General features: G+C 42.1%; 1 protein-coding gene across 1 annotated transcript; it reads left to right on the forward strand.

The window, feature by feature from the left end:
* The first annotated feature begins 2,352 nt into the window (after positions 1-2,352).
* c1qtnf12 (C1q and TNF related 12) lies at positions 2,353-18,423 on the forward strand. The gene is made up of 8 exons (XM_073470712.1): positions 2,353-2,608; positions 13,208-13,312; positions 13,395-13,506; positions 13,717-13,901; positions 15,086-15,194; positions 15,395-15,488; positions 17,216-17,294; positions 17,375-18,423. The coding sequence occupies exons 1-8, from the start codon at positions 2,426-2,428 to the stop codon at positions 17,471-17,473; spliced, it is 966 nt and encodes a 321-aa protein (XP_073326813.1). The 5' UTR covers positions 2,353-2,425; the 3' UTR covers positions 17,474-18,423.
* The last annotated feature ends 3,938 nt before the right edge of the window (positions 18,424-22,361 follow it).

Here is a 22,361-nt window from a genome sequence, read left to right on the forward strand (position 1 = left end):
AAATGGTTAAAATAGATTGGAGAAAGTAGTAAATGTGGGTGGAACAGCTAGCCTAGCTAAAGGTATAGATAAATGTTTTTTAAAAGTTAGCTAAAAGTAATGGAAATTAACTTGAAATTGTTAGCTAAAAGTAAGTTGTTGACAGAGATAAAAGTAATGAATAAATGGTTCAAAATAGATTTAAACCTGTTGTGAATGGAGGCTGGTTGAAGCAGTTAACCTAGCTAAAAGTAATGGATACACAGTTGAAATTGTTAGCTAAAGGTAATAAATAAAATGGTTGACAGATTAAAGTAATGAATTAACAGTTAGCTAAAACTAATGGGTGAAAGGTAAATGATTTATGGTTTAAATAGGCAGCTAAACAAAATGGATACATAGTGAAATAGCTAATGGTACCCTGAGTTATGGATTAAAATGGTGAAATAGGCTAATCTAGGGTAAGATAAAAGTTAGCTTATGTTAAAGAAAGCATACGTGAGATAGACGTATTGTTTGTAAAAAAAATCACCCTAAATGTTTTTCATGTTTTCATTCAACACAGTGAGTTTGACTTTCTCTCTTTTATTTTGCAGGCGACTTCCAGTTTTGTTCTGGTTCCCTCTGCAGAGCTCGACGCTGACGGCTGCTGCTGTGTCAGCGGATACAGGAACTAGGAGCAGCACCAGTGTGGAGCCATCTTGGAGAGGTCACTGTCAGCTGTTTGCACTGCGGGCTGCTGCCTCTGGGTGGCAATGTGTTAAAATGTAATAACATCAAGTAGAGCAGAAAAGCCAAGTCTTAAAAGTTTATGAAGTTGAAAAAAAAAACTTGTAGGCACTCATGAGCTAACATGTTATTTATCCTAATAAGAGTACGAGAGGACTTCAGTCATTTTGGACAACGGTCGTATGTTATTTAGCCGACTGAAACCTGTAATTTGCACTACTTTGAAATATAAGCATTACTTTCAAATCTGTTTCTAATAGAGCAACCCAGATAAGTTGGACATTTAGCTGAACATCAACACATAATAAAAACAAACAGGGCCGTACTGTAAGTGTACGACGCAGGCAGGATTCTTTGGCTGGTTTTTCCAAGCAACAGATTACACAAGATAATGCCTTAAGGTCAGAGAAAAAAGTGCATTTTGTACTTTTTTGGAAATAAAAACAGGGCTTTGGTTAGAGTTAACACTGAGACACTCTCAGATAGTTACTCACATCACACAACACAAGTCGTCTGCCAAAGAGCCTCTTCAGCTCGAGCATTTCATCTGTGAGATAAAACAGAGCTGAAATGAGCTAGTTAGGGTTGCCAATAGAGGCAAGGGAGAAGAGAAACAGTGAGAGAGAGAGAGAGAGAGAGAAAGAGAGAGAGAGACAGAGGGAGGAGGAGGTGGGGAGAAAGAGAAGCGGGAGGGAGAAAAAGGGTGATGATAAAAACTCCACTGTGAGCCCTCCTGTAAGCTCAGTCAGAGCAAAACTGAGAACGAGAGAGAGAGAGAGGGAGAGAGGGAAGAAGGAAGCTACCACCAAACGAATCGGCGCCGTCTTGACGTTGAATCTTTGCACGTGGCCTTGTGGACTTCAGTCAGAAGAGGAAGCACCTGAGGCCGAGCTGACACTTGCTACTGTAGAGGTTTTATGTTTCGTGAGGAAGAAGAAGGAAACAAAACTGGACCGACATCCATCTCCTGCTGATTGATTTTGAACACTGAAACTGCATCAAAGTCCAACATTTGGTGGATCTTGCGGGCCAACCACAACCTCGCTGGAGACTGGACCCCCACTGCTCAGTGTGAGAAGCAGCAGGAGAGAAGAGCCGGGGGGTGGGGGGGTGGGGTGGGGGGGAGAAAAAGGAGAATAGTGCCATCCATCTCTCTCAGCCCACCCTCAGCTTCTGGACGCCCCTCCTCTCTTCTGCCTCTTCTTTTGCCCCCCTGTACTACCCTCCTCCTCCTCCTCCTTCTCCTCCTCCTCCTCCTCCTCCTCCTCCCTCTACACCTCACCCCCCAACAGAGCAGAAAGCGTGAAAAATCTCACTAATGGGTTTATTTGCTGTCAGATCTGCGCCGATCTGTCATTCCCTTGGACCATTCTGCTTGACACATTTCATAGTTGAGTAAGCCTCCCTGGCTTTTCTGGCTAGAGTTAACAGTGCCCACTGCAAAACGTTGTGCTGGGCTTGAGAGGCTCATCAAGAAGGGGAGCAACAACGGCGGCAGCAGTCAGTCTTGACAGTCTCTTCTTGGACGGGGTCGTCCCTGAAGCTGCATTCCTCTGGTCTCCCTTCTTCACCCCCCCACCACCACCACCCGCCCCTGTTGGGACTTTGTGTTTGTGAGCCTTGTGGGCATCCTCAGCTCATCTGTCCTCGGCAACAAGATTCAAGGCGGTTTCTTCTGCAGGGGACTTTTGGTTCTGATTGTTAAATAGCGTTAAAGATGTGGTGTGGGGCCGGGCCTCTGGCTGTGGTGGCTGCAGTGTTTTGGACTCAGTGCGTCCTCCTGGATGGGGTGGATGCCAAGAAGGAGAGAAAGAGGCCAAAGGAGGCCATCCCACCACAACACACAGAGACCTACAACGCCACTCTCTCCAACAGCGAAGAGGTCGGTGGAAGCATCAAGGTAGCGTTGAAAACTCTCTTTATTTCCTTATTATGATATTGCATGTAGAAAAACAACAGTGCAGATTAAAGTTTCAGGTCAACCTGCAGATGTGTAAGAAAGACAAGGCTATAGGCTAAGACAAGGACAGGTGTTGCCCCCTCCAGGTCAAGCCTCAGACAGTGAGACGGACCAAAATGTGTGAAACGCTAAATGGATGACTTCGGAGGTATGCGAGGAATGTGGACATCTGAAAAGGCTGATCAATGCATCAATTAGTGAGCGCTGCGGGTGTCTGACAACCAATTTTCCAGCCTATGGGAACGAATCAGGATGCAGAGAACAGGCATGGGGATAATATGAAAACTTCATGTCCCAATAATTATCAAGATATTTGTAAAAAATTTTAAATAAAAGATAAAGGAGTCACTTTTAGCTTACATTTAGTGAGGAAACACATTTCTATTGCCTCACAGAGAGGAAACAAGAATCTTAAATAAGTAACCATAAATCATCAGGTCTTTCTGCACAAATAAAAGATTTTAAAATGATAAAAAAAATCAGGAAACCAATATATAGAACTGTACTTCAGCCTGCGAGACAGCTTTTTCAAGTCATGCATGGGAGGATATTCGCGAGTATCCTGATAATGAAAGCAAGGATCAACTTATCGTGAGTGTTTTTATTGTGATCTGCAACAGACGCTTCACACGTCAGGTTCATTCCTGCAGCAGGACGTTAAGTGACGAACACAAGAACTGAAAAATAATTTAGCTAAGAGAGAAAAAGATAGTCATCTGTGACTGAAGACTCCTCTACGAAGAACTGCATTACAGTGGTGCAACAGTTGGCCCCTTGACTCTGTTATTTATTGGTTTATTGCTGGTGTTGCATATTTGCGAGGGTTTTCCAACAGGCTATTTGTTTTGCTTTCAGCCCACCCATTATGTTGGCATTCTCATATAACTCTCACTGCCCTATATACCAGCCTCCAGGCTCAAACCAGCAAGCCAGTCTCTGGATTCCTATAACCTTCACCGCCTTTTCCACCACCACCGCCGCCACCAAGCAGTGAGGTCTCCTTTTGTATCTTTAAGAAACACATTGTAGGTGGTTGTGGCCTGGCGGTGTGTTTATTTGACTTGGTTTGCCCCGTAAAAGCAGAGGCTATGAAGGATGACCTTGTGTCAACCCTCAAGCCCGCTGCAGATTGCACCCCACTGGGTTTTCACTCCTCTGTCGTTGGGGGGCCCCTACAGGGAAGCCGGGGTGTCTTCACAAACACTGCTTCTCCCTTACAGGCCCGCTGCCATGATGTAACCCCTGGGAAAGTTAAGTTAGGTGGGCAGATATTTAAAGACCTATGTGGCGATGTTGTTTCCCAGCCCCATTGATTCTGTCATTCACAGGCCTGGTCCGACTCCGCTGTGTCTGGGACATCCGATAGGGGCGGTGCGGCCCCGAAAACTGGGGCAGCATGCCGTGTAAGCCCCTCACAAAGCCCCATAGAAAGGGTCCTGAAAGAGAACACCTCGGTGAGGATTAGCCCCCTGTGCCTCCCTCGCTAACATTCTTTTCATCTCATCTCCCACAATCAGAGGGTAATGACATAATCACTCTTAAGACGCAGTGTTATGCCAGATAGCGTCTTTGCCAAACATTGTCACCTCTGACGAGAACCTGAGCTTTTTTCAGCTTGACATCTGTGGAAGTGGTTGTATTCAAGGTCGCATTTGTTGGTGCCACCCTATCCTATCCAGGTTTCTGTTCAAGAGAAGAAGAAGAAGAAGAAGAAGAAAAAAAAAATGCCACACACGCTGAAAAGTGTTTTTTTGGTAGTTTGTAAGTTTATCCTATTACAGCATCTGTTAGGGTCCAAGAGAAAACAACATGTCCATTGGAGCCGTCTTGGCAAGAAATTTGTGTTCTCAAACAAGCCAAACATTTACACTCCACATTTACATGTTTTTCCCTTGTGCCCAGTGGAAACAGTGGAAACAGTTTCTTGTGATGGCATTTCGCTTTTCTATCTGACCAATCCCGTGTGTGGGCTGTTGGCAGCGTTGCAGTCGTACGCTGCATTCCTCGGGAGATTTTTCCATTTGAAAGTGATCACAATAGTAGAGGTGTGGAGTTGTGCTGCGAGTGGAATTTTTTTAATGAGATGAAGACTGTGATCTGTGTGAATCACAATTTTTAGGGGGGGGAAAACGTCAGGGGGTGCATGTATGTATGTATGTATGTAAGTCCTTATTGCTCTCCACTCTGAAGATGAGAGGAATCTGTCATGATGAGAGCAGCGAGGGATCTGTGATGGCTGTAATTGAGGGAGTCAAGTCAAACATCACGCCTGGCGTGTTGAGTAATGGCTGGGTTTAGCCCGAGGCGAGGGTTTTTTGTTTCCTCTCTCTCATCCCCAGTGATGATTAATGCGGCAGTGTGTGGGACCTTTTTTGGATCAAGAGACAAGATCGAGTCCCACAGGAAACGGCGAGCTCACACCTTTCATACGCTGCCGAAGGTGTGAACTACCTATCGGCCGCGTTACTCTGCGAAAAAGAGACAAATCATAAACAGTCTTTTTGTCGTCACATCTTTAAATCTGAAAGTAAAATAAACGGCTCAGCGATTGAGTTTTGAGGGGCTGTTTTATTTGGATTTGTTTCATTTATAATAAGCTTCAGATTGATGCCAGATTTATAGAAATCCCTTAATCTGATTGCCTGATTCTTATCACGTGTTGGTCATGTTCCCTGAAACCATGATATCAGAATTATTGCTGCACTTAACAGTACGTTGGTCTGTAAAACAGCTATAGTGCTGCAAAATAAGACGTTTCATTTTGTTTTTGAAAAATGGATGGATGGTATTTCTGATCTATACATATGATGTGCTTTATACATATGCAGTCATGAAGATTATGAAGTTGGAAGTGATGTTTATAAACCATTACACCTGCTTAATACATTTTTTATAAAGCATTTTATTGTTTGTCAACAAAGAAATAACTATTAAGTTAGTTATTAACTTAACACTTTAGTCCTTGTTTGTTTAAGCCGTACCTCTGGTCCGCAAGTTTACTGTATATAACACTTTGTTTTTTTCTTTTATACCTTTGGACAGAGCCAGGCTAGCTGTTTCCCCCTATTGCTAGTCTTTATGCTAAGCTAAGCTAACAATCTCCTGACTGTAGCTTCATATATGTATCTTGTATTTTATAGATAAGAAAGTTGCATTTTTAGTTATCGTGAGCTTTAGAGGTGCTGGTAGATGGATTTTGTTACCTTCATACAGAGGCTAGCTGTTTCCCCCTGTTGCTAGTCTTTATGCTAAGCTAAGCTAACAATCTCCTAGACTGTAGCTTCATATATGGATTTCTTATTTTTTAGATAAGAAAGTTGCATCTTTAATTACCGTAAGCTTTAGAGGTGCTAGTAGATGGATTTTGTTACCTTCATACAGAGTCAGGCTAGCTGTTTCCCCATGTTTGCATTTTTTTATCCTAAGCTAGGCTAACTGTCTGCTGCTAGCCTCATAGTTACAGGACAGGCACAAGAGTGGTGTTGATGTTTTCATCTCAACTCTTGGCAAGAAAGCAAATGAGCATTTTTTCCCCCCCAAAATGTCAAATTATTCATTTCAAAATAAGTTGGGTTTTTTTTTTTGGCATCTATCATTTATCAAAATGTGCATGATGTACAAGAGTTTCGTAATTTTTCCAACTACTTATAAGCTGTAACCCAACAGGGCTGGGACAAATAATTGCATAATGAAAGTAAGAAAATAAAACTTAACCCATCGCAGTATGTACTTATGTAACATATTGGAGGAGCCACAAATTAGTCTTATAAAAGGAGGAGGATCTAATGACTTCTTACCTGAAATGATGTGCCTGCAGTCACACCACGGGGCAAACCTGTTTACCTGAGATGGATCAGGATCACTGCTGCTTTTCAACAGCTCATTTTACCTACCACAGGGAAAATGAGCACTCACTCCAATTTCAAAGCTATAATTCCTCCACAAAACAGATGTGACACATCGCTCAAGGTTTTTTCTTTCGACTTCAATTGCCTTTTATATTATCAAGAGGAAGCCGAGATGATTTCTTAAGCATAAACATAAATTTATTCACTTTCTCTCACACATAATAAGTGCATACACAACCTTTGTTGGGACAACAGTGAAGTTAAAAAATCAGGCCACATTATAAGAAGCATGTTCAACTATATCATTATATAATAACTGTGTTTCATTTACACTTCCAAACGGTGTTGTTGAACTAATAGCAGCATCCTCATAGTGTGATAGAGTAATTATGTTTTGCACATGGTGTGGGTTGCCAATTGAGTAATAACACAGTCAGGAGAGAACAAAGTCAACATTGCATGCCTAACTGTATTTAGCTCTTCGGCGATAAATCCTCAAGGCAATCTGTGTCTGTGAAGTGCAGCGGCGAGGAACACGGGGGTGGATGCATGACGACTGGGATGCACGCAGGTTACCAGGATCCCCTTCGTCCCACCACACAGCCCGGGGATCCCTGCCTCCCGGGGAAAGGGATCGGCCCGAGCGTCGGGGCCCGTCCACCCATGCATGGATGACTGCACAGGGAGCAGTACAGGGATGTGAAAACAAGGGATTATAGAAAGCTCTCCATCATCCTGTCGAACCTTAAACCCTGCCTGTGCAACATTTTTTTATCAGCGGTGAAAAAGTTTCATGTCGTCTCGTGTGTGCGAACAGGTAGAGAAGCAGATAGCACACAAAAGAAAACAAGATAAGTTCAAACTGTGGAAGAATTCAGGAGCTGCCTGCGATGGAGTAGAGTTTCAGGATCTGGTTGCAGCCCCAGAGACATGTTTTAACAGTTGTGTTTGTGTTTTTGGTGGCACGCTGCCCCAGGGAAATATTTTCCCATTTTATTGCTTCAAATAAATTCAACCTAATTTTCCCCAAACTACATGACAAACACACTTAGAGCAGAGCACATAGAAGCATTATTCATCCAGACCCAAACCTTTTCTTTTTAGGTAATAAAATCTCTTCGGGCTTCTGTGAATGATCAACAATGATTACAACTGATTCACTAATTGATCCAAAAGCTCCGGACTCATAAAACGAACACTTTTATTGTGTGCCATGTGTACTAGGCACGATCCATGGTGGAGCGTAACAAAGTATATTTACTCAAATGCTGTACTTAAGTCCAGGTTTGATGTATTTGTACTTTCTGCGACTGTGTACTTTAACTACTCTACACTACAAAGGCAGTTTCTTTTTACTTTGCTGGCAGGTAAACTTGCTTTTCAGATTAACATTTAACAAAAAAGACATATAATAAGTATATTAATTACAGTACATTGTTAAATATTGAACCAGTGTTCCCAACCTTTGGCTCATGACCCCTAATAAAAAAAGTAATCGGGTGCCTTGGCATGTTTCAGATGTCCGTGAGTTGTTAGCAGGTCCACCAAAGACGTTTCTCTCTTAAATTTTTCAGGGGGTTGGATTTTAATAACCGTTCAAGGCCAAAAGAGGTAAAAAATATTTCATAACAAAGCCATATAAGAGAGAAGTCCAGAACATTAAAACACATTTCTGCTGCAGAGCTGTGTTTTTTCTTTTCTCTACCCCATTAATCATCTCATGACCCCTCAAATTTATCTTGTGACCCTTTAGCCGGGCCAGACCCCTGGGTTGGAAACCACTGGACTATACCGAACAGCATTTAAAAGAGGTTTGGGACATTTTGGAAAACATTCTTACTGGCTTTGTTGCAGAGAGTTTAATGATAATAAAGACACCCCTCTCATACCTGACTGTTCAATTTAAGGCTACAGCTAGCAGCCTGTTAGCTTAGCTTAGCCTTAAGACTGAAGATGGGGAAATAGTTAGCATGGCTCGGTCTCATGGCGGCACCTTTAAAGCTAGCTGATTAACGTGTTATGTCTGGTTTGCTTAAAGGTTCAGTTTGTAGGATTTAGGGGCAGAAATTCATGGCTAGAATATCACTCAGTAGAGCGCATACCTCCGCCAAGTCCCAACAATCCCTTTGAATTCAATCAAGCCTAATCTGATATCAAATAAAACATATTTAAATCCACTAGATCTGCATCAAATTGACTCATTAAGCCACCTTAATACACTGATCACCAAGACCCATGCAGTATCCCTGCAAAAACGCCCTATCTCACAATGTTTAGGAAAGTAGGAAAAATATTCCTGGATCTGCACCAAAAGTTAATGGGGTCTATTGTGGGCTGAGACTCATCTTCCATCCAAGTTTCATGGAAATCCATCCAGTAGTTTTTGTGTAATCCTGCCCACAAACCAACTTTTTTTCACTGCGAAGTCCGCCATGTTGCACCACTATGTCTCTACAGTAGCCCAGAATGGACAAACCAAACTCTGGCTCTAGGGAGGGCCTCTCGTGTTTTTAGCTGCCATCTTAGAGGAGGCTGAGACGAGGGGTATTTAGTTGGCTGCAGTCTAAAATTACACCGCTAGAGGCCAGTAAATCCTACACACTGGACCTTTAACTTGTACAAAGACTAAAGTGTAAATACCACAGCTTTAAGGGGGACGATTTCTTGGCTGTATGCAGCAACTTCCTGGAGTCTCTGCTGGCTGCCTGGCAATGGCTCAGAGAGCCAAGCTAGCTATTTCCCACCTGTTTCGAGTCCTTATGCTAAGCTAAGCTAGTCTTAACTAAAATGTTGACCTAATCCTTTAAATCTAGCTCCCTCTTGCCCACCTACAACAGTAAACAATCTCACAACAATGTATACTTTTTACTTTTACTACTTTAATACTTTACTTTTTTCTACGTTAAGCACATTAAACGTGTGCGTTTCCACTTCTGCTTGCTAGGATTTGAATACGTGGACACAACGCAACCCTTTTTTTATAGACCTGAGCCTGAAGGTGTCATGATTTAAAGCTCCATCAGTGAGGATAAACACTGTCGAGAAGATTTAAAGTTTCTTACCTTCAGACTAGAATACCTGACACATTCTCTCCGTGCTGGAAAAGGCGTGCGCTCAACACCCGCTGACAGACGAGGCCACTCACACATCAGCGCTGATCAAAGCCAGAGCCCTGGTGTTCTTCATCAGCTCTCAGACTGATACCTGGATCCGCTCCCTCCCCACTTTGTTCACAAGTTGTACGTGCTGATACAGAGCTGCGCCGAGGAATCCATAGTTTACTTTACGCCACAGTCAATAGCAGCGAGCGAGAGACTGAACGCCCCTGGCAGCTTTTTTCTGCGTCATCAAGCAATATATGGTTTTCATGTCTGCATGTGTGCAGTCTTTGATGTTCTGAGTCCAGACGGAGACTCACCTGCATACAATGAATCAGATTTTCTTTTTGGCGAGTTGTGCGAGACATCTCGGCTGTCACTCCGGTGTTATGCGATGTTCTGGCAATGCAGATGCCTTAAAATAAAAAAAACTCTGTTCAATGGAAAGATTTGAGCATTAGGTAAACTGATGATTAAATTATTTATACAATGATCTGCTGTTATATTTTTTAGTTCAGAAATGAAGGTAATAATTACCTTGGTCACAGCCTTTCTTCCTTGAGCACAGAAAATCCTTGAGGGCAAGTTTTAATGGCTTAATTACAATGACGTGTGTTAAAGAGGATAAAAAGTACGACTGATTTCCTGGCAATGATATGCTGTCTTTTTTATTATTATGTAGGGAATGGCTAAGATGTGTAATTATAAGTCACATGTGTGGGCCAACTCGCACTGCTTCGTATCTCTGGAACAGTAAGACGGTGATCTACGACACTGATATGAACATAAGAAGAAAATGTGAAACAATGAACTGTTTCTTGAGTTACTGTCCGCTGGCTCTCATAATTGGGTGGGTGTCTTGTGACGGGGTGATGATTCACAGTTTTACAATCATTTCCAGTGGAAATACACCGGCAGCTAGCTTATCTTAGCATAAAGACTGGAAACAGCTAGCAAGCTTTGTCCAAAAGTCTTTCTGCCAAACTAAGCTACATAGCTGCTAGCTGTAGCTACGTATTGAATGGACAGAAATGAGAGTGGTATCAATCTTTTATTCAATCTCTTGGCAAGAATGCAAATAATCTTAAAAGCAGCTTTTAACACCAATTAGCAACTAAAGAGTCAGATATTTCCAATCTGGAGGTGGTGGAGACCAAAAACAGAGCTAAAATGGAGTGAATATTGGACTGAACAATAATGTTGCTCTGTAACTGCTGAATGTGTAAAAAAAAAAATACAACCGTGCACCGTCTGAATTCAAGTTGGTCTCTTTTACCAAACTAAAACTAGCTTAGCTGCCCTCGTTAGCTCGTCGTTAAACACACTTCATTCAAACTTGGCACAAAAACAAAATAAAGCTCACCAAAACAGTCTTGATTTGTCGTTCCACAATCACATCTGGTTTCATCCTCTGCTGACAACGACTTTCTCTTGGTCCTCAGTCGCTTCACGTCTCTCCTTTTCCTGAATCTTGTGTCTTCTCGTCCCATACTCAGGACTCACAGACCTGATCAGAGCTGCTGTACATCATCTCTGTACTGTGTCAACTGTCTTCAAACTGTCGGTCTCAGAGGCTGTGTTCAATCCCAGTCCGCTTGGAGGCTCGTTCAGCTGAGCCCCATTGCAAAATTGCCAGTTGGGCCACTTAGCTCTGCAGCTAACTTGCTGACACAGCTAGTCGCCACAGCCAAAGACAGCTACAACAAGAGTATACCGGCTATGCTGCCCCCTAGAGTTTCAGAGCTACTTTGGATTTTTGGCCATTTCTTCCAAATAACACATTTTAGAAGATGATGATGTGTCAATGTTGTGTTCACCAAAGTATTTCCCAAAATGCTCAAACTATTCCCATAACTCTTACATAATTAGTATGTCAATGAAAAATGTACATGGCAGTGGAAAAAGCAGTTTACCCAACAGGCTCTCAGAGTCTTATGGAAACAGTATCGAGCAGTGTAAAAGTATTCCTGTCTTGACCAGATCAGCCCGTCTTTTATCTCCCTCCAAACCTCAGAATCACAACAAAAACACAGAGCGATTCAACATGCAGCCGGCGCAGCGCCTGTTAAGTTGTTTATTTTGTCTGCTGTCACAGAGAAGAGAAAGTCACAGAGAGAGAGAGGGGGGAGAGAGAGAGACTGTTGCAAACCCCCACGTACGAAAAACAATTTTTATTCCTCTATATCGAAAAAAGACAAACAAGGACTTACTTTGTTGCGTTGAAACTGGAGACAGGTTCTTTGACAGTGAAGAAAGGGGCATGTTGGTTTTGCAGATAAGTGATCCATGTCTCGCTGCCAAACCTAAACAAATTCCATTTCAGGCAGCTCACCTCCGTGGCTCGTCTTTATCTCCTCTTCTATCTCCACTGAAGGCACATGACATTTTGGGGAAGGGTTCTGGGTATATAACATTCAAGCATTTCTGTAATTGGATTTCATTCAGCCACACATTTTACCAGAATGAAAACATGTCAGTTGTAGCATAAAAATGTTGCTTCCAGAGAAACTTCTTGGAAGTATGTTTCCTTATCTGCCCTAACAGATCCCAGCCTCTGCTATACTGTTATTTATTATAAATGAGTTATTTCACGATAAGCCCATCGAGCGTATACACAGTTAGGAAACAGACTAACAATCTTAAATCATAACTCACCCCGGGCGTACACACTGTATATACATTTGTTATCTTGTTTATTACATTTTTTCTCCGTCATTACGTTCCTCGAACGAGCAGCATTAAGAAAAAAGACAACACTAGTACGTCTTTGGGTGTAGGGGGAGAAAGTGTCGGCCATTTTGACATGTTGTTATGAACTGCAGTAGTTGAGGCCTGCGATCCACAGAATCTACATCACACATACACAGGCACAGACTCATTTTTCTACCAGACTGCTCGTGGAAATTTTACTTGACGACGTTTGTTTACATTCATCTGAGCTTATTGGGCAAATAAGACCTGACGTGGCACCTGAGTGACTTATACAGGGTGAACAAATAAGCATAAGGTGAAGCTTTGGGAGGAGGATGACGAGTTAACTTGATTTAAAAAAGTCTCTTGAAGGAATTAAGAGTCGACTGAGCAGCAGAGACAGACAGAAAAAAAAGAGGTTTCCCCGTGTGACCTTCCTTAGTGTCCTGGCACCATTTAATTGTATCTTAGGGCAAGATTTTCCAGTGAAGGTTTTAAAGGAAAAAATAATGACTCATTGGATTAACTTCCTTTGCATTATGCCCAATTTGGGGGAAAATATTTAAGAATAAAAATATATGATTAATCTGGTTAATAGCACTTTCTAAAAGGGCTGTTATTACTGAGTGTGTGGTGGCTTGAGGGGGAAAGTCTTCATCTGTCCCGTGTTATGAATCTTGTTTTGTGGACATTTATGTGAATTTTTTTGTCCTCGTTTATTTTATTACACGCAGAAGTTTGAGCTGCACTGTGTATGAAATGTGATGAGTTGTCTTACAGCTTGCCATCACTTCACCGCATCATTGATTTGTTTATACAGTATTTTCCCTCCACATCCTCCATTTCCTGTTGATTAATAATAACTAATGTGGGAAAATATTGTTTTTCTGGTGTCTCTGCAGATTTCTGAGAACCAGAGAGTGGATCCACTGGGATCATGGATGGACTTCGTCAAAAGACCTGTCGGGAACTTCCCTGGAAAGTGTCGCAGGCGCAAACGACCCCTGGTAAAACCCAGTAGATGGACTGTGTGTCTTGCAATTACTTTTTAGATCCATGACAATATTGTGTACTTCTTTCCTCCACTAGCCGGGCCCACCCGGTCCTCCAGGTCCTCCCGGCCCACAGGGACCTCCCGGCTCTCCGGGAGCTGAAGTGACCCAGGAAGTTCTTCTCCAGGAGTTCAAAGAGATGATTAAAGGTAGGACCATGTTCATTTTGCACCCCAGATACATTTCAGCTTCTCGTGAGGCTACAAAAGTTGTTGTTGTTGCAGAAAATCTGCAGACAAAAACCAGCTGAGCATTTGCGCAATTTTATGTCCACCACATTTCTGGTGTTTCGTCATATTGTCACGAGAGAATGGTTTGAATGTTCTGCACTGTTCTGACCTGGATGTGTTTTCTGCCAGAGGCTACAGAGAGGAGATCAGCAGCACTGGACAGACAAACCAGCCCCAGCCAGCTACCGACTGCTCTCCTCACCCTGGAGGGGATGACCTCCTACCGACGAATAGAGGAGGCTTTCCACTGCAAGCTCAAGGGACCTGTGGTGGTCGACAAGAAGACTCTGGTGGAGCTCCAGAACTTTCAGACGGTATGTTTGTTTGAAACCAAGTAAATGTTTATGGACCGGTTCAGCTACGCTCCCTGTGCATGGCTGCAAAAGAAAAAGTTTTGGCTAATCCTCCTCTGCATGGTTACACGCTCTATTCTGACCCATTTGCTTCTCTGTCTTAACTATGTTTGAAAGAGCGAGTGTTTGGTAATCATTGCTTAGTTTGCATGTGGGGGAATTATGAGAGGATCATCCCCTTACTGGTAACTGGCACTGGGAAAGCATGCAGTGCCACTCTGAGACTCAGACTGGCCCGTTGGTCGAAAATATCGACTTTTTCAATTCTACACATCACTCTCTGGGCGGCATACAAAAGGCACTCTGTCTCTGACTTGGAATAAAGTGTGGAGAGGACAGAAATAGACACTGTTTGAAACGGCATGCTGTAGTGGAAGAACTATGCCCTGTTGGGATGGGCTGACAAGGCTGCAGGAGAGAGGATTAAGCTTCGCTGTTTAACATGCTAACACAGCACTATGTTAGAATGGGCATGTTACTCTGGATGTTTTACATGTTTCTGCAGAATCCAGGTCTTAAAGCCTGTTAATGAGGCCCGGTCACACCAGAAAGTTTCGTCTTCGTGAAAAATCTCATACATTAAGCTTTGTGACGTGGTGACAACTCACAGGACGAGCTGGTGAACTGTAGCTGGCTGGCGAGGTAACCGGTAACACGCTAGCTAGCCCAGCTTGCGCTAGTCAGTCACAAATTCTGTTCTTTCGGTACTGTGCCGACATTTTGTTCACAGGATCGTACATCATTTCATTTCCGTAGCCTACAGAAGTACGTAAGGTGAAAAGCTCTCCGAGCTAGCAAACTTACTACCCTAATCGTCGCTTAGCAGGCTAGTAAGGCTACATCGATCGCTAAGATGTTTTTGTACAGTAACTAAAAATAAGTGTTATTCCTCTTTCGTGGAGAACTTTACACTCCATCAGACAAAGGTTGACGTGGATGATGTGACACAGCTACGTAGATAGCGTCCTCCATTTTGGCTCAGCATTCCCTCAACAGTTTGCCATTGATCAACAGAACAGCAAGATACTGAATACCTGCCCACTGTTGCGTAGTTGAGCTATTGTTTTGAGCTTCAAGAGCTGAGGGAACTGATGCATAAACGCTATGAATTGTGAACATAATAATTATATTTTTTTTCCTTTCAGCCGCCAGCTAAAGGAGCCTTCCTCAGAGGGACGGGAATGGACCAGTCTACTGGGAGATTCACAGCTCCAATCACTGGGATCTACCAGTTCTCTGCTAACGTCCACATTGGTAGGCTAAATAACTGTCTTATATGGGGTATTAAAGTACATATACCAAGTGTTAGGCCTGCTATGTCTAGTTAGCCTACAAATGCTAAGGTAGAATTGGGCAATCACTGTTAAGGGAAGGGATTTTAAGGTGATTATACATGTGAGCGCTGCGTGAACCAGTATCTTCATGTGATCGTGGACATTCTTCTTTCTTTACAGACCACAATGAGGTAAAGAGGAGCAAGAGTCAGCTCAAGGCCAGGGATAATGTCCGGGTGCTGATCTGCATTGAATCACTCTGCCACAGATACACGTAGGTATTCTTAACTACCGAGTACGTTTACGTGAGCACCAGTATTCTGGTTTTTCGATCTTATTCTGGATAAGAAGCCTTGTCTTTTACATCGCCGTATACATGAGGCCAACAGTAACTGACTGCACCACCATAGATTGTTCAGAAACCTGGAGAGGGTTACAAGCAGAACTCCAGGTCCTAAATGCAAAACACATAACCGGGACGCTTCATAAACCCGATAAAAACCAGAATACAAGTTCACATGTAAACACACTCATTGTCAAATGTGCTGGAGAACTCAAAACCCTGAATCCAAATCAAATATACTCTTCTTAACACTCTTTTTTTTACCTCAGTTGTATCCATGTGGTTTTCATTTGTTATGGCTCTAACACATGCTGTTCAGTTATACCATCTATAGCCAATAAAAGTAAATAAAATTGATCCTGGGAAGTAATTAATCTGACTACAAAACCACACAGTGCATTCTTGACATTTTCGTTTTGATAAATTATTTACTTTCCCCGTGTAACAGGGATATTTTATTGGTGTTTAATGCTACCTTAACTTTCAGCAGAATTTATGAGCTGTTAAAGGTTTTGTCTGTTACACTTTGTGTGGAACCAGTGTGGCATTTCCTGTATAAAAAGCAGAGCAGTCTTTAAAGAAAATGTCCTCTCACTTAGAGCCCTCGTCCCTGTCGCCTAGCTAATCTTTATAGACTCACCTTTGACACTTGAGGCTTGCCTGTTATATTCTGCAGCACAGCAGTGAAAATGCCCTTGTTTGGGATGTGGGAGACAGATAATAGAGTAATAAGGCCGTTCCACACGGCGAAAAATTACAAATCCAGTTGGGAACGGTTCTTTCCAATATTTCAAAATTTCTATTTACATAAAGAATGAAATGGATTGCTCCCTCAAGTCTCTCCCGGACTGTGTAGTGCTCCGCAGCCTCCCTTTGAGCTTGGTACAATGAGGGGAACGTATAAATAATATTATTATGATGGGTTACCTAACCCAAAAGAGTCCTTGGCTCTTGCTTTTTTGAGCCAAAGCCCCAGCCAGTCTCGCCCTCCCACACATGAAAATGCAGAGAATGTGAAATGAGGCTCATTGTGATGGCAGTTGGAGTGAAGACAAACATGATTGATTTGCCATAAAAATGTAGCATTTTCCACTTAACAGGAGCCAGTGCTCTCGCTGTGTGGTTAAGCCTGCAGCGATGTTACAACCATCTCTGCTGCAGACTCTAGAAGAGCTGAGTAGTTAGAGAGAAAGTTTGTCACTTTTATAAATCATGATTATTGTTATCGTCTTTGGTTGTTGAGAGTTAAGAGGGAAGATACGAGTGTTTTTCCTCACTTCGATGCAGCATTAAGGGGAATAAATGTTTTGATTTTTTATTAAAAGATAAATAAAACAAGACTACAACACGACGACAAGATACACATTTTCTTTTCTTGGCTAGTAGCAAAGAACAGCATGAAGACTAGTGTTGGAAAAAGTACCCAAAAGTCATACTGGAGTGAAAGTAAGGATATCAAGTTAAAATATTACTTTGGTAAAAGTGGCCTTAAAGAGACAGTATGCGAAAAGTGGCGTGTTTTTGAGCTCTAAAGCATGTAAAGCTATCAGAGTAGTAACTCAAAATAAAACTATGAGCCTGAAAATGAACATAATATGTCTCCTTTGTACAAGATCTTGAATTGTGAATGACTTATTCCCGTTTTAATCTGGTTGCAGCTCACTGGAGATGATCGTCGGATTAGAAAGTAACAGCAAGATCTTCACCGTCAGCGTGCAGGGGCTGCTGGAGCTACAGGTGAGCAGCACACCAAGAGACAAAAGTATCTGGATTTGTTTTGATATTTCTGCATCACTGTTGTATTTTTCCCTCTGCAGGCCGGACAGTACACCTCCATATTCGTGGATAATGCAGCAGGTGCCTCCCTTACAATACAGAACGGTTCAGATTTTATGGGCATGTTGCTTGGCGTATAGCCTCACACATGAGCAGGGTCATCATCCGAGCTGTCCACTCACTGCTGCCGCTTTCATTTTTTTTTTTCCAATGGACTGCTTATGAGCACCACCACATGGTACCAAACCACAGGGGGGTTTGAAGGAAGGAAGTGAGGCTGACATTGACTTGACTGCTTGTCAGACGGTGAAAGGACAGTGTGAAGAACTCAAGGACCGAGTTTGTTTTTCACGGTGCACCGCCACTTCCCCCGAGGAACTTGGATGCTTGTTGCTTCACCAATAAAATAACCTGAAAATAAAGCAGTGAATATGTCTTTTCAGTATATTTTTCATGGATGTTGAAGACCTTTGCGGTAAAAACCAAATATCAATGTTTTTGATGTTCTCTGGATAGATGTCGGGGGGGATGAACATGAGAAAGTACATGTGTGTGTTTCTGTATGCTGACATGTTTATATTTTTGTCTGATCTTTTATGTACACTCTAATGAACTATAGTTATTTTTTATCATGGATTAAATCTCACATTTATATGTTATATGGTACATAGACTGAGTACACTGGACAATTGAGACATGCTCAATAAACAGAATACAGCCTCAAAACACCTTAGAAAAGTGACGTCCCACGTATTTAATTACATGTTGTGTGAGATCAATATTACTGCATTTTTAGCCACGCTAACAGTGGCCGAAATATCTGAACAACTATATGATCAACATGACATTCATGGTCCCGAGAGGATGAATCTTACTGACTTCTGTGATCGACGGACTTTTAATCTTTCAATGTAAGCCTCGAAAATGAGGTTGACATTTGTAGTTTTGAGTGAAATACTGCATACTAATGAAATTTGGTCCGCAGATTTATATCCCCCATAGAAAGAACTGTAACCGGTGTTAAAATGCTAACATGCTAAACTTCATAACATCTGCATGTTATGCATTTAGCTCAAATAACCTTTGTGCTTGAGGCTGCTACGAGCAATATTTATTTATTACAATAAGTGTTAAATAGCTCTATATCCAACAGTTATCAGTGTTTGGTCTGTAACCGATGAGATTACTGCTGCGCGGTCACGTGGTGGTGTAGGGAGGAAGGAGGCGATTGGTAATTGCAAAACGGACAGGAAGTTAGCTAAAACAGCGAGAGAAACAAGGGTCTAACTGCACCTTCTTCATTGGTCCACACAGTATTTACCACTCCGGGACTCTCGGTGGCGCTGTACCACACAGCACCACCTTCACTTGATTTGATTTTGCTGTAGATGTATGATAAGAACCGGATAGAGCGTCAGAACCCAAAAACGTTTGACTTCCTGGGTGTAAAATTACCCAGAACTTCGGCATCGAGCGTGCGCACTAGAGATTTATACCAGCCAGCTAACTTCCGGTTCAGCCCCGGGCTAACTAATCATGCGACTCCTCTAGATTTGCTAAATGTTATTGGACCGAACTAAAGAAATTGGAATAGTGAAACAAGTAATTTCACAGCAGTATCCGCCGTTTTTTCACAATGTAAGCTAATGGGGAAAAAAAGTATTTTTCTGCAAAGTGCATTACGTGAAGTTGTAATTACACTTTTTGGCCACCGTGCCAAATTGGCTTTAAAGCCTGGCGCTCGTCTTGGGAGATTGGAGATGCACAAAAAATGGAGTTCTCATCTTTCAGTTCAGATAGTGGTCAACAGCGATTGGTTGAGCCTGCAAAGGTCAGCACAGCTCGGGTCAAAGTTTAAAAATTTGAACTTTCCACGCACCCCTACTCAGCTCAGTGACATCCATGCTGAGCCAATGCAACACACACCACATACACAATATCGAAAATGAGTTCTGTAATAATGTAAATACGTATTTAGTCGTGTTGAAACTGTGGGAGATAAATCCAGAAACACATTTTGAGAGACAGCTGCAAGAGAACGACTTCAGGGTCGGCTCAAGATTATTTTTTGTGGCATCATTTATCATCTGTTTTGTTTTTATTGTATTTTATTCTTTTCTTGGCATATAGATGTTTGTAATTTATCATAACTGAGAAGCCAGACACAGTGGAAAGCATTGATATTTATGTTTGAGGAATTGTAGGAATCACGTGTTTGTGGACTGTTTTAAACCACGGATTATTGCAAGAATAAAATTATATCTTTTTGCTATTTTTTTATTACCCATACTATGCTGTAATTTGAAATTAAACTTTTTTGAAAATGCTATCACTTGGTCTCCGCACATGATGGTGTCAGTAACAGGGATGCTCATTAATTCAATCAAATTTCTTTCTCGGTATCTCAGATTGTTTTTATGAAAATACCTCTGGAGTTTATCAAAACCTTAACATTTCTCTGTGGCATCATTTGAATTGTAAAATACCTCAAATACCTTTGCAAACACTGGCAGACAGCCAAGTAAACTCATGACTGCAGTTACCTGCCTGTAAAATATGACTAAAACATGTTGTTGTTTGAAACGAGACACTCTGCATGTCATTCAGGATCACGTGTCCAGTGGAGCTAAATCTAATAGCCGTTACCTTTTCGTCCAATTTCATATTTCTCAAGTTTCCAGTTTAATTAAAAGTGAATAGCTGTTGTCCATCACAACACACGGCAGTCCAGTAAAATTGGACTTTATTACTACTCTGTGGAGATTATTAGACTTATCTTAAATATCGCTATATTGTTTCTTGGGTGGTCCCACGAGGCACTAATAAGAAGGTCTCGGACTTTATTGCACAAATGCTCGTCCAGCCAGTAAAATAATCTTGTTAGCATCATTGCATGAATGCTTTATAATAGAGGCTTCTCATGGAAGCATTGCTGAGATGCCAAGTGTCACATACTGTACCCAAGGACCGACCACAAGAACGTTGCACCCACGTGCTATTTCAACCACCTACTGTAGCACACATTTCAGACGGGAGTGGGCCGCTTTGCTGAAAAGCATGCCTTTCCAAAATTTGGAAAACAAACATTACTACTGCACAACATTTTTAGGTTCCCGGGTAATGTGTGTTGTTGTTTCCCCCCACAGCTTAATTTTCACATAAACTAGCAGTCAAGAGAAATGTTTGGAACATGACAAATGAAAATAAAGACGCTGAAAAATAGCTCAGCCTGGATTTATAGTGTGTATAAGGTGATTGCTAAAGCACATTCACTTTCCTTTTTTTTTTCTTCCACAAGCTGAAGTCTTTCAACATGTTTAACGGTGCAGGGATGACAGACGATATACGTTTACATAATATTTGTCTTTTCATTGCTCAAGAAGCAAGAGAATGGCACACACTTGTGAGTTTTGATTGTCTTGTGTTTTTTTTCTCCAAAATGTGTTTAATGACAGCTATGTGAGCATGCCGTAACGCATTCGCTGCCCTGCAGTGGAACATGGAGGCTGCCAAAGGGGTTGCGAAACCACCCTGCGCCACGACTCTGACAGGAATTTCCCATCGCCCCATTATCAGCATCAGACAAGCTGAGTGATTGCAATTACATCTGCCCAAATGCTAAGAGCAACTGCTTTTTCTCTTTTCCTTCAGAGAAGTGAGGTATTATGAATGGCCCCATTGTGAATCTGTGAGGTTTCTGTCTGCCCTGTAAACCAACATAGTTGGGCTGTGTAACTTTAATGAGGCCTTAATTATGAGATTCCTCTACCTTAGTGACTGACTCATTGGGTGACGGCTTTAAGCAAATCCCCCTGTGTGCAGGCGTCCTTAAGACAAAGGGAGACTAGAACTAAATGTGGCATTTTTAATACCTTATTCTTCGATTAAGCAGGAAAGTGAATCCAAACCATGTCTAGTTTTTATTAAAAGTGCAGAAGTTTACTCCAAACACTAATAATCAAGCATGGTTATGAAAGGTGACCATAGTTGGAGTCCAAATATGAGGAAGACGTGACATTTTGGCGAGTATCCAGCCACCGGCCGGGACCCCGTGCTTTCTGTCTTTCTTCTCTGTTTGTCAGCACTTCCTAACATGGCTACCTGCAGAGAGGAACAGACAGTCAGACTCTCTCTTAGGGATGCCAGGCTCCTGTATATTATGTTTTTAGCATGCCATGGATTTTTTCACAGCAGCCTAAGTTACTCCAAACAGAGGCGAGCAGTCCGAGTCCTGCTGATACCGAGGCGGCCCTAAACAAACCTGTTGCTGTGATACCGTCCCCCTCTGTTCTCCAAGTGGAGAGGAAGATGAAAGATTAATGCAGCGCAGTGGAGCTCATTACCAGCTGCTTTTCATATTATATCCACTTTCTAATAAGAAAGCTTTCATAAAAGGGCACAATTCATGGTCATATTAATGTTACAAAAGATGTTTTATAAGCTATTATTGAGACCCATTTTGGGGTTTCCAGGTTGTAGAAATTCTAGCTTGTCCCCATCAGGAAAACGACAATATAGGCCGAGTGTGAAAGTGGTTTATTACGACCAACTAGCATTTGTTGAAGTAGTGAAGTAGTTTAAAGGGCGAAAAAGTCTGCATAAGGAGGAGCTCAGGGTGGACTGTAGGGATAAAACCCGCACAGGACTGTTATCAAACTTAAGTTACATAAGTTTGGTATGTTCGTAACTGAATTTAAGAAGGTAAAGCAGCTATTTTAACCCAGATCACAGTGTTTTCCTGAACCTAACCAATAGTTTTGTGCCTAAACTTAATCAAACTGCGACTGTACGATGAGGGTCTGGTGCGCCTGTCAGTCGCACGCTGCGGTCATGTTGTTTTGCTTGTTTTTTGCTGCTCCCAAGTGGCCAGCATTGACCTTTTGTTAATGACCTGTTATGACTGCAGATATGTAGTGTTTTGCAGTGACTGTATTTTGGCTTTGCTGGGCTGAACAGTGTCTAGCGTTCATGCTAATAGGAGTAATAGCTCAGGTACAGACACTGTTGGTGTCCGTATTTCATCGCTCA

This window comes from Pagrus major, chromosome 7 (assembly GCF_040436345.1).
Source record: "Pagrus major chromosome 7, Pma_NU_1.0".
Lineage (NCBI taxonomy): Eukaryota > Metazoa > Chordata > Actinopteri > Spariformes > Sparidae > Pagrus > Pagrus major.